This window comes from Corapipo altera, unplaced genomic scaffold, assembly GCF_003945725.1.
Source record: "Corapipo altera isolate COAL_440 unplaced genomic scaffold, ASM394572v1 268, whole genome shotgun sequence".
Taxonomy (NCBI): domain Eukaryota; kingdom Metazoa; phylum Chordata; class Aves; order Passeriformes; family Pipridae; genus Corapipo; species Corapipo altera.
The window spans coordinates 9,816,681-9,828,928 of record NW_020884901.1 but is presented as its reverse complement, the minus strand read 5'-3'; the positions used below and the strand labels follow the sequence as shown (position 1 = coordinate 9,828,928).

The 12,248-nt window shown below is 51.1% G+C and overlaps 1 protein-coding gene across 6 annotated transcripts in view; it reads left to right on the top strand.

Moving 5' to 3' along the window:
* NSMF (NMDA receptor synaptonuclear signaling and neuronal migration factor) overlaps positions 1–12,248 on the top strand; it is a 49,968-nt gene that overhangs the window by 25,568 nt on the left and 12,152 nt on the right. The window contains exons 4-11 of one of the 6 annotated variants that reach the window (XM_027650039.1): positions 210–285; positions 1,962–1,967; positions 2,500–2,568; positions 6,695–6,747; positions 8,718–8,807; positions 10,393–10,514; positions 10,943–11,026; positions 12,062–12,095. In XM_027650039.1, the coding sequence (XP_027505840.1) occupies positions 210–285; positions 1,962–1,967; positions 2,500–2,568; positions 6,695–6,747; positions 8,718–8,807; positions 10,393–10,514; positions 10,943–11,026; positions 12,062–12,095 (534 nt within the window). The remainder of the gene's footprint in view (positions 1–209; positions 286–1,961; positions 1,968–2,499; positions 2,569–6,694; positions 6,748–8,717; positions 8,808–10,392; positions 10,515–10,942; positions 11,027–12,061; positions 12,096–12,248) is intronic. The other 5 variants (XM_027650040.1, XM_027650042.1, XM_027650041.1 and 2 more) reach the window with 5 other exon arrangements.

Genomic DNA, 12,248 nt, shown 5'->3' with positions numbered 1-12,248 from the left:
TCATTTAGTAGCCTGATAGACAGGCTTAGCACCAATTTACAGAGCACTGGGTGGCAGTGTGCATATATATGAGGAGGATGAGACTCCTGCTCAGTACAGGGCAGGATGCTGAAAAAAAAAGTCATAAGAGAAAGAGCTTGGGAAGTCTGACTGTCTGAAGGACGTCTGTGCCCCCTGGATGCTCAGGCTTTGCTCTCTGTCTCTTCCAGATGATGTCCCCATACGAACCTGGTTCCCAAAGGAGAACCTCTTCAGTTTTCACACCGCTACTACAACTATGCAAGCGTAAGTGAAACCCCTGCTGTGGCTTTGGTGTGGATCTCAGAGCCCACAGCCTGCTCAGAGCTGTGTCTGAGAGCTGAGTTGTGTGTTTGGCATCACAGTCCAGGGGTGAGAGAGAGAGAAACTTGTCTCTTATTAATTTTTGTTCCACTGATTAGTTTTTTCCTATTGTTCTCATTTATTTGGTTTTACCTTCTTTAACTCCTTGGGCTGCTCAGTTCTCTGTGCTTCCCTTGTTTTGTCTGTGACACTGCCCTGGCCCTGGCTGCCATGCAGAGGGGGTGTCCTCTGGGAGCACCAGCTGAGACCCTCCACCACTTCCTTCTGCTGCACCCACTTCCCCAAGGGAAAGTTATTCCAGGTTTTCCCTGCGTCGCTCATTCCAGAGACATCCCCTTTCTATGGGATAAGATGTAGCCCTGCAGTTCTGCTCTAGTCTGGTCATTTGAAGAAATTATCACTAAAATCCCTGCAAAGTATGGAGGGATGTGAGTTGGAAGAGCCTTTCCCTCCACACTCCATGCAAGATTTGGTGCCCCTGGTTGTTTTGCATTGGGAGGAGACACTTCTCAAAGGGATGAACAGAGCAAGGAAAGCCTCATTTCCAGGTTGTACCCAACTTGTCAGGAAGTTTTGTCTTCCTGGCTTCAGTTATTTCCTACCTGACTGGAAAGCCAAGTGAGGAAAATGAGACAATGTCCTGCCTTCCAAGGCCCTTCTCCAGCCTTGTCACTTTTTCCCTGTGTGCTTCTTCCAATGTCTGGAATTCCCTCAGCTCTCCTGCTCTCCCTGTTTTCTTCTTGTCTGATCTGGTGTCCTTTTTGTAATCTGTTTCTCTGATATTTCTTCCTTTTCCTCATACTCTTCCCTTCCCAAATCCCGAAAAGGGGCTGATTGTTGATCTTGGGGTAACTCAGACTGGATCAGACCTGTAAGGATTGCTGCAGGGAGGGCTGGATCCAACACTGAGTAGCAGAGTAGCTGCATTCCCCAGAAAAAAACTCTTTAAAAATGTTGGCTGGGAACAATTAGTGGTGTTTTACAGTTCTAATCTGATCTGCAAACCATGCACAAAAACAGCACATTGCCTTTGGGCACATCCTTTGCTCTCTGAATGCAGATTTGCTGAGCAGAAGATTTGTTGCAGGATGATGGCCCATGGCAGGGCTTACAGGGCTTGAAGGCCAAAGGTTTGGGGAATGGTGTCCTAAGGAAACCCTTGAGGAGCACAACCCCCTTGGTTACCATTTCTGAAGGTTCTGTGCTGCCTCCAGAAACTGCACAGAAACATCTCCAGAAGTTCAGGGCACCTCCCTGAGGTGTTGGGGTGGCTTCCCAGGTATCCCTGGGCTCTGGTCCAGCACTGTCCCTGCTCCAGAAGCCTGTGGAGGTGCACCCTGATGGGCCACATCCAGCTCTTGTACATCTGCATGTTCTCTGGGTCTGTGTGGAGCTCACTTGGCATCCAGGCCACATGTCAGTGCTTCCCCAGGGAGGATACAGCTCTGTCAAGTTGGAGTTCTCACCACTGAGAAATGTTTAATTTCAAAAGCAATTTCCTTCCACCTAACAAGAAGTATTCCTTCTGGAGTGAGAAATCCCTCAGAACACTGGCTGGGGCTGAGCACTAACGAATTCCTCTTCTCTTTCTTTTTCCCTGCATCTCCTGGAATCTCTAGCATCTCGTAAGTATAATCTTCAGTTTTTATTTCCTTGTCTGTTGGTGTCCTGGATAAACTCTCCTTTCCTCTCCTCTCCTGTCCATCATATCCACTCATCCACTCATCCCTGTGCCAGGGGCTGTCTCAGCTGGCAGGAGGTTAGGTGGCTACACCTGTAGGCCGACATGGATCACACCACAACCATCCCCATCTTCGAGGTGCAGACCCCAGTTGTTGGCACACTTTTATCCCTCTCAGTCCTTGTGTGCAGAGGGGCTGTGTCTGCAGCTCCCAGGTCCATTCTCTGTAGCAGGGATGGGGCTGCTCAGCCCTGGTCTTTGGGTCACGCTCTGATCTTTGCTTGTCCAGCCCCTGCCCTGGGGAGTGAGGAGCTGTGGTTTGGTGAGTGCTCTGCCCGGCCCTGCCCCGCACTCAGGGCTGTCCATCCCTGGGCAGCACAGTCTCTGTTGTCTGCTGAGAGCTTTCCAGTCTGTGTTCCGTGTCCTCTGCAGTTCAAAGCTGTGGAGTTGGTTAATGGCTTGAAATGGTTTCCCAGGGCGTTCAGGGGCTACGCAGAGAGGAAGAGACGGAAACGGGAGAATGATTCCGCAGCTGTTATCCAGAGGTAGGGCCCCTTCCCTCCTGGAGCTGTGACCCTGCCTGGTGTTGCATGGGCCCTTTGGGTGTCAGCAGTGAACCCTGATGGCATTGGCTGTGTCCCTGTCTGTGTGCTGTCCATAGGGACACTGGCAGTGGCTGTGTAGGAGCTGTGGAGGTGAAGAGCTGATCTCCATCTTCTTAAAGAACACTGTCAAGTTTCTTATAAGATTCCAAATATAATATATGTGATCTGTGTCTCAGGCAGAAAAATTTAAAAAGTTAAAGATGCAATTTCCCAGCCTTCTCCCAAATACTTGGAATTTTATGTCATTATAGAATGGTTTGGGCTGGAAGGGACCTTAAACATCATCTGCTTCCAGCTCCTCTGCCATGGGCAGGATTTGGTTGAGGTTAGCTGAATACTTTTATGTGCTGCTGCTGCATCTACAAATGCACCTCAAAAATCTGAGACTTAGGCAAAATTAACATCTCTGGTGACAAGAAGCCTGTTATTTAATCTTTTTTTTTTTTCAATAATAGGGAAAAAAGGGGGATGGGGACTGATTCCTTTTCCATGTATTACACAAAGGCCTGGTTTCCCTCTGCAGGCCTCCTATGGCACATCACTTACCCACAGTGGGAATCAGAACTGGTTTGTTTTTTTAAATGTGCCAAGGCTCGTGTATTTTGGCAGCCTACTAAAAAGGGTAACACAGTGTTTGTGTCATTGCTTAAAAACTGCCATGATGACTTCACTGCTCAAAACCAAGTGGGAAAAAAACATCAGGTTTTTTTATCTGGGAAATTGCCAGGCAGACTTTTTTTTTTAGCAGCTTAAGGGTGGTGTGTTTTTTTAAAACAAGAACGAAGAGAAATAAAAATCAGTACTAAAGACGCTCTCAACAAATAGACGGTGGATCTTTAAAAAGAGGGAGATTTCTCAGAATCTGGAAGACAGAGGCAAGTCTTGGTGAGGAAGTGGCTTGTTCATGTGGCCGTGAGTACAGGAGCAGGAGCTGTGTGCCTTGGTGGTGCTGTGTGGTCAGGGGAGAGGATGGAGTCACCTCATCCTTGTGTTGGGTGGCCAGGACGTCCCCTGTGCACACTGAAGGTCCAGGCAGGGCTGCACAGCAGGAGCACATCTGTGTTTATCATGTCCCAAAGAGGAGGGAGGACAGCAGTGAGGGGATGTTGGCTGTGCCATGTGCAAGCAGACCCTGGCCAGTTACAAGGACTGCTGGCAGTGTTCAGCTCCCTTCTCCAGGGAGTGAGGCAGACCCCAGCCCCACCTCACTTCTGGGTGCTTGTTGTGCAGCCTGTCACGGCCTCGGGTGTTTTGGGGTTCAGTTGTTGTTGCCCAGCGCCTTCAGTCCTTGACCCTGGGAGGCTGGTTTGTGTGGCCTGGCACACAGGGATGGCTCTGGTGCCCAGGGAGGCTGGATTGCATGGCATGGCACCCAGGGATGCTGCCTTGGGACTCAGGGATGCCCAGAGTGAACCGTGTGCCTGCTGCAGGAGCAGCCAGGGAGGGGAATGGGAGAGGTGCTGCCAGGAGTGTGGGTAGAGAAAAGGCTTCTCTGCACAGTGTGGTGACCCACTGTGGGCAGAGCTGCAGGGTGTGGAGTGAGGCTGTGGTGTTTTGGAGGCCCTCTGGCTGGGATGGAGACCCTGGAGGGATACCTGGGATGGAGACCCTGGAGGTGCCGTGGGGTCATGCCCATCAGGCAAACTGGAACCTGTCAGGAGGAGCACTGGTCAGAAAAGGGAGTAACAAGGAGATTTTGTCACTAGAACTTGAAAATTGCTGGTTGTGTTGTGATGGGTGAAGAGATCTTGCAAGTGATCAAGTGACACAGGGGTTTTTGGTGCAGTTGCAGGAGCCAGGCAGGAAGGCTGGGCAGGTCTATGGAGCCCCACTGCTCACAGAGCAGGTTGCACCTTCCCCAGAGCCAGTCCTGCTGTGCTGACATGCACGTACAGAGGGGCCTGAGGACCCAGACAGCTGCAAAAAGCCCTCAGAAGGATCTGGATGCCCACAGGATGCCCACATTAGGAGTCAGTCCCAGGTTTGCACCTCCTTTCCAAAGTGCTGTATTTTCTAGAAGAGATGAGAAGGAGCAAACGTTCTTCATCCCATTCTCAGTGTGTTTAGTGTGGTGGTTAACCCTGAGCAGCTGGACTCTCCCTGGAGCTGCTCTCAGCAGTATTTAGGTCTCTCATGGGAGAGCCCAAGCTGTCTAAGCAGCTGGGAGCAGCATTCTTCTGTGGCAAACACTGCTTTACCCCTCTGCCCTCAGGGTCTGAAGAATCTCCTCTGTGGAGAAGGCAGCTGAGCATTTAACAAAAAAGGGGATTTTACTCCAAAATACCAAAAGCCCAAAGGATGTAACAGTGGCCTTGGCAGTTAGCATTGGTGCTCAGTGTCTGGTTTGATCTTGGGCTCACAGTGGACCACAAAGATTTTCATTCTGATGAGTTATAACATATATCTAAGACTTTTTCTTTGTGTAAAGCACAGCCCTGGTTCCCTTAAAATGTTGTATTTATTTGGATTTGAATCTAATGCACAGTAGGACAGACCCCGTTGTCAGTCATGGTGCACCCCAGAAGACTCTGTGTGTTGAGCCAGCTCAGATGTGTCAGTGGATGTGTCTAAAGGGGCAGTTCTCTGATCCACAGCAGTGACTCTTCATGTACTCAATTACAGATATAATAAATCTTTGGAAAACATTAATAGCCCAAGTGCAGATGGAAATTTGGCATGAAATCATGTTGCTTCCAGCTGCTAGTTTTCCTTTTTGAGCTGCTGAATTTGGATCCTGATGACAACAAGGGATCCAGGGCCTAAGTGGGGAAGTGCAGAGGGTGATGTGGGTTAAGTGCTCTCCCACAAGGACTGTGTTTGTGTGGATGTCCCTGTACAGGAGCAGAGGTATCCAAATTTCTCTGAACAACTTCACACTGGTGCTGGAAGTGTCTCCTGGTCCAATGCTAAAGCATCTGCATGGTTGTAACATGTCCCTACTCACCCCACTAACCTGTGTGTGAGCCAGACAACTTGGCATTGACCCCTTTCACCAGCTGTAGTCTCTGTTGCTTGGTGTCTGTGGTGTGTGTTGGGGGGCAGAAGGGAATCCAGGAAGGCTCCCTCACTCCATGTAGGTTCCCTGACATCCTGGGGCTGCACTGTGGGGTGAAGTCACCCTGACTTAGTAGGGTTCATGGAGAGGTGACACTTCTCTTGATAGTCCACATGCTGCTCCTCCCTCTGTCTCTTCTGCTGTCCTGTTTGATTCCTGTCCTGTTCCTGCCTTGGTGAGTGGTGAGAAACTAAAGCAAACAGGTCCCTTGCTCTTGGAGGGGCTGGACAAAGAATCCCTTTGCCACGGCCTCTCAGGCGTGGCCAGGACACTCTGTTTTACTCAGACCTGACTGTGGGGTGTACCTGCTCCCCAGGGATTACCCTCCATGGGTTTTCCCTGGAGCTCTGCAGCCCCTCTGGCCCTGTCTGTGAGTCCTGGGCAGGGCAGTGGGGGTGGCAGCTGCAGCAGAGAGCAGGTCCCTGGGGACAGCCAGCATTGCTCAGCGCTGCTGTCCAAGGAGGGACAGCCTGCTCCAGCCTTCCCCAGCTCTTGGCCCTGCAGAGCAGGATGTGCTGCATGGTTCCCAACAGCAGGGGTGGGATCTTAGCAGCTGCAGTGTTTGGGGCTGAGCACAGCCACAAGCATGGTGTGTGCAGAACCTGGGCACCTCACACTCCTGCTGAAGCAGGATAAAGGGGAGCAGGCACTGCTCTTTACCAGGAAAAGAGGGAACATTCCAGCATGGGCAGTGGCTGTGCTCAGCAAGGTACAGCACAGCTGTGCCATAGTCACAGGAAAGGGACAGCAGGCTGAGAGCAGGGAGTGCCATGTAGGACCCCCCTTGCCCCATTCCAGGGAGCTCAGAATAGTCCCACTCTTGGCAAACACAACATCCCCAGCACTGGGTCGGTGCAGGCTGGGGACCTGATCTCCAGTTTTTGAAAGCCCAGAAGGAAATACACCATCATGCCCATTTTGGTTTTGTTCCTCCCATTTTTTCAGTCCTGCTGGGCCCAGGTGTTGCTTTTTGTCACCTTTCTCAAGGGTTGTGTTTGGCCTTTCTTTCAGGAATTTTCGGAAGCACCTCCGCATGGTGGGGAGCCGAAGGGTTAAAGCACAAAGTAAGTGAGCACCTGTGGGCTGTGGCTGTGAGGAGCTGGGGTTTGTGCTGGAGGGACATGGGGAGCTCTGTCACGTGCAGCTCTGGGTGGAAAGGACCTGGCACTGGGCTGGAGAGAGGATTTGACCTGCTGGTGCCATTTATCCTATAAAAAGGAAGGCCAGGTTGCTGCAAGCCTCCAGGACATGTGGATGTCTCCAAGCAGCTTGAAAGTTACTTCCAAGGACCCTCTGCCTTGGCTGTGGGAGATCTTTGGTGCAAGGAGTGGAAGGAAAACTGCATCATCCTTGCCCTGTGTGTGGGTTTTGGTGGAGGCTTGTGAGGAGAACCCGAGCTGGGAGTTGAGCAGAGCTGGAAGCACTGCCTGGCCTCCCCTGCAGCTGTGACCAGCTGTGCCTCCTGGGGTGCTCAGTGCTCCCTGTGCCATGCAGGCTGCTGGCTGTCTCCTTCTCCCACTGCATTCTCCACAGCAGGACCTGGGGAAAGTTGCCTGCTGGGAGCTAAGAGGATGATGGAAGGGAGAAAGAAGAAGAACAGGGAAGAGACTGGAGCAAGGGGGAGATAAGGGAGTGTTGTACCTCACTGGGGAAGAAATCCCCTCTTAGGCCTGGGAAATGGCAGTTCCCTTTCTCTGCAGAAGGCAACACTCCTTCATAACTTGGTTGGGGCAGCACCCTTGTCGCTGTGAAGTGGGCTGAGAGTGGTGTAACCTGCTCCTGAGAGCTGAGGGTTGCTCCAGAATGGAAAACAGCTTGTTCTTCCCACCCCCTGGCCAGGCATCGTGTACAGACTGCCCACAGCAAAGCACTGCTGAGTTCAATTTGCATTCTTTCCTCTCTCATATGCTGTGGGAAGTGATCAGCAAAGAGCTTTGCCCTTTCCAGAGTCTTTGTTGGCATCTGAGTTAGCACTGCCTGACATGGCCAGGGCTCACCTCCCCCAGAACTGTGGGGAAGCTCAGGCCTGTCTCTGCCTCTGGAACTCTGGGGTCATGTTTTCAAAGCTTTCTTTGCGTGCACAATACCTCAGTGCCTGGTTTAAATGCAAGCTGAGGATGGAGATCACCTGAAGAACTGAAGATGTGATTTCTCTCCCTGGACACCCACCCTGGACACACTGCAGGAGGGGACAGGTCACTTCTCAGCTCTTGTGATACAGACCTGCAGTGGATTCCTGTGCTGCTGTTACTCGATACCCTGCTGCAAACTCCCTGTCTGCCACCAGAAATAGGAATTAGTGGCTGTAAGTGCCTGTTAATCTTGGCATGATGGCTCTCACATGGGCTTGCCAAGTCAGACATGGTGGTTGGCACTTCCCAGGAATTTGCCTGCGGTGCAGCCAGCTGGGCCAAGCTCCCTGGATTCTGATTGGGAAATGCCAGCACAAACAGTACAATACTCCTTGGGAAAAGAAAACAAACCAGAGGTAGTGCTCACAACAGTGCAGGCAAGCAAAGGCTGAAGGATTTCCTCTTTTGCAATGCAAGTTAGAAATTATGAGATTTCCAGAGACATTCCTGTCCTGCTGTTTGGTCCAGCTCTGATTGGGATGAAGGGATGAAGAACATGAAGGGAGAACTGCCTGGAGAACCACTGCCTTCTTCTGGTCATAGAGGTCATTAGCTGTGCAGTGCATCTTCCTGGGAGGCCTTTGAGTCCAAGCACTTACATTGGGACACCAGAATAGCTTTGTTAAATTGAGGTTTGAGCTGTGTGCCATTTAAGGAGAGACCATCAAGTGTCATCCACTTTCTGTGTTGCCCACCCTGTCCTCTGCAGGGCACTTTGGGCTGTGTAGAAGAGAGACCCATGTTTGCTGTGTGGAAAGGACTCATGTTTGGCAAGTGGAAGGACAAGCCCAGGGGAGTCTGTGATGTGTGGCTTTGGTGGAAATCTACTGGCTGTTTTGTTTGGTGGCAGTAGCAGAGGTGGCTTTGGGATCTGTTAATGTCCTGCTCTGGTTTTATCCTAGCCTTTGCCGAACGGCGTGAGAGGAGCTTCAGCAGGTCCTGGAGTGACCCGACTCCCATCAAAGCTGATTCCTTCCATGACTCTCGAGAAAGTGAGTTCTGAGTCCTTCCTCCTGTGGGCAAACCCTCCAGTGGAGGTGTTGACTGGAGTCCCACTGGAGTAACTCCTCTGTGCCCTTCTGTCCTGTCTGTGATCCTTTTAGTTTCCTGAGATCGGAGCACGGAACGCTCCAGGTGTATGTACCTGTTCATCTGTGTGTCCCTCTATTCGTTTGTAGAGCACAACCCAGCTAACATCAGGTTATTAAGCAGTTGCCAAAGGATAGTAGTGGTACAGCTCTCTTACAGCCCTCTGTTCCCATCATCCCTTATTTCCTTGGGACCCAAACAACCCATCTGGAAGCTCGCCAGTCCACGCCTGCCTTCACCAGAGTGGGGCTGACTTGGCTTCCCATGCAGGAGCCCCTTCTGAGCTCTTCTCTAGGCTGGAATAGCTCCAGAACACAACTGAAGTGCTCTGTGAGATGGAGCTTTGATTTCCTGGCCGTGCTGCCTGCACAGGTCAGGCTTGATAGGTGATGATCTTCATTTGGGCTGCCAGGAATTCCTCTGGGAATCCCCAGTAGTGCTGCCACGTTCTGCTTGTGGGGACTGAGATGCTGTTGTGCTAATTTACAGGAGGAAATGCCAGCATCTTCCCACTGTATTCTTATAGAGGGAATGGCCATTTTACGAAGGTTTTGTTGAAAGCCTGTAGGCAGGAACTCGGTGGTTATCCATTACGCTGAAATGGATTTCACTAATGAAATGACGTGACCTACCAGGTAAGCGTGAGATCTGACCCTGCTAGCTGTAGGGGGAGGTGTGTGAAAGGCAGGCCAAGTTCAAAATGTGACCTGCTTGCTGCTTGGCAGTCTGATCCCTCCCTGCTCCCTCAGCTAAGCAGAGGCACATGGAAAAGCCATGGTTCAGACAGGCTCCAGGCACTGCCCAGCGACACTCGGACATCCCGACAGGCACAAAGAGAGGCATCTCGGTTCTCTTTCCTCAGTCCAGGAACCGTCTCTATTTTTAACCTTTAATGGTCAATTATATTCCTTCCAGATGTTTTTTTCCCCAGGAGGCATTGAAGGCCAACAGGTAAGGTCAATTTGGAAAACAAATTCAAGTCCACTGTTGCACTATGACTGTGTTTGCTGCAGCTGTCCTCACGCACGCTCTAAGAGTTCTCTGCCAGGATCAGTCTGACCAACAAGGCAGATTTGCTTTACAGTCCCTCAAAAGATGTAGTCAGAGCAGTAATTACTACAAGGAGACCAGCTTTGAAGTCTTTGGACTTTTGCTTATCAGCTTGGCAATGCTGAAGTGTAGAGAGCCTGTCTGTGTTCTGTCTCCTTCTCCATTTCTGGAATGACGGGGTGACTGTTGTGAAAGCTGAGCCTGGTGACTGTGAGGGTGATGAAGCTCTGTGATATGTGCTGTGGAGCTCTTCGTGCACTCTCCATCCGTTCCGTGTCTTGTCTGTTTGGAGACACCAGCCCCAAAGTGTGGTGTCTGTCACTCTGGGGAAGGCAGGAGGGCACAAGTCTGGTGGCTTGTGGAGCCTCCTGCGAGGAAGCTGCCAGGATGGATGGGGAAGGCTGTTCTGCCCTGGTAATGCTCCCTGTGTCCTGGCAGGCCATGACCTTCAGGATTCCTGCGGCACTCTGGAGGGTGACTTCGACTTGAACTGGGAAGCAGAAAAGGAACTTGAAGCCATGGCATGTGACGGAGAAGACTTTATTCCACCAAAAATAATGGTGAGGGTTTCCAGCTCAGCTGCCTGTATGTACTCGGGCTCTGTCTGTCCTTTCAGAGCTAAGTTTAGGGTCTCCATGGGAAGAGGCAAGTCTGTTATGTAGGCAGTGCCTCAGGTGTGTGTGAGGGTCACTCAGAGACCAGCCAAGACATGACACGTGTTCAGACCTGTTATTGCTGGGGTTAATGTGTTGACAGAAAACTAGAAGGAAGGACCTGTCATCCAAATCAGAGCAGAACTGACACCAACACAGAGTCAAGTCAGCCTGAGTCTATTTAACCCTGAAAATGGAGACCTGTGTCCCCAGTCCCAGCAGTCCCTCCCTCCTGTTGTTACTTGCCTGATTTACTGTTAGCATGGATTATGTGCTTCTGTCCATGCTGTACTGCCTTCTCCTCATGCTGTTGCACCTTTTTTTATCTCTTACAGCTCATTTCTTCCAAGGTGCCCAAAGCAGAGTATGTCCCAACCATTATCCGCAGGGACGACCCCTCCATCATCCCCATCCTCTATGTAAGTAAATCCCTTCTGCTATGGCTGGGAACAGGCTTCATATTGGGAATTTTTTATTTCCCTAGTTCCTGTTATGGTCTCTCCAAAGCACTGGTGTGATTTGGAAGAGCTGCCAGGGAGGGGCTGGGGCTGTGCTGAACCCAGCTTTGGGGTCTGGGGTGGCTTTGTGGGGGCTCAGGTCTGGGCAGAACAGGAAGGTGGAGTGAAAATGGCACATGGGAGTTGTTGGGCTCTTCAGACCCAGCCAAGCTGCATGGGGAGATTATCAAGGGAAGGCAGGGCAGGCTGGATCACAGCCTGCATTGTCAGGCTTAGGGCTCCTCCTTATGCTCATCCTCGGGATGAGCAGGACCTCAGAGCTCAGCAGTGAACACAAACCCCATCACCCCACAAGCTGTGGTGCATCCCTGCCAGTCACTAATTTAACTCTGATTTTTCTCTGGGAATCTGGCCTGAGCAGGTGTCTGAAACAGCAGCAAGGAGTCATGGGTCTCTTTTTCCTAATGACTTATTCACTTAATTTGAAAAGGAAGGTGGGACTGACAGCCCAGAGAGGCCTGTGTGCAGCAGGCAGTGCTGCTGGGGGCTCAGCCTTGCTACCTCCCTCCCTTGGGGAGTTGTGCAGTTGTCCTGATGATCCTGCTGTGCCAGAGGCACTGTGTTGGGTTGTTTATCAGCCAGCTTGGACGTGGGGAAAACTGGCTGCAAAATGTGGGCCAAGAGGCAAGTAGGCATTGCTGCTGACTGCATCTGATGGACAGTCTGTGCTTTGGATGTGTCTGCAGCCTTCATCTCCAAGCCTTTGGGTGGATTTGGTCTTCATGGGCAGTTGAGCCCTCGCCTTCTGTGCTGAAATGTGATTTAGGGTGGCGATTGCTGTGCTGTCACTACCAGCCTTCAGTTGGTGTAACTGTACTCTTAGAGCATCTGTTGGCCTAGGAATGGGATTGTGTGCAATATTAGAGACCATAATGCTGTCATGGGAGCTGATGTAGTGACAGTGAACCTTTGTCTGTCCTCCGTCTTGGTTTCCAGGACCATGAACATGCCACCTTTGATGACATCTTAGGTACGTGAGCGTTACTTCCTTTTCTTGCTTCCTGCCCATTGCGAATGTAACCCATCAGTGTGTCAGTCACTCAGCTGCCCTGTGCCTCAGCTGCCACTCATAAAGGTGTTTTTGCCACCCCAGTGACACATGACAGACAGTCAGCTGCTCTTG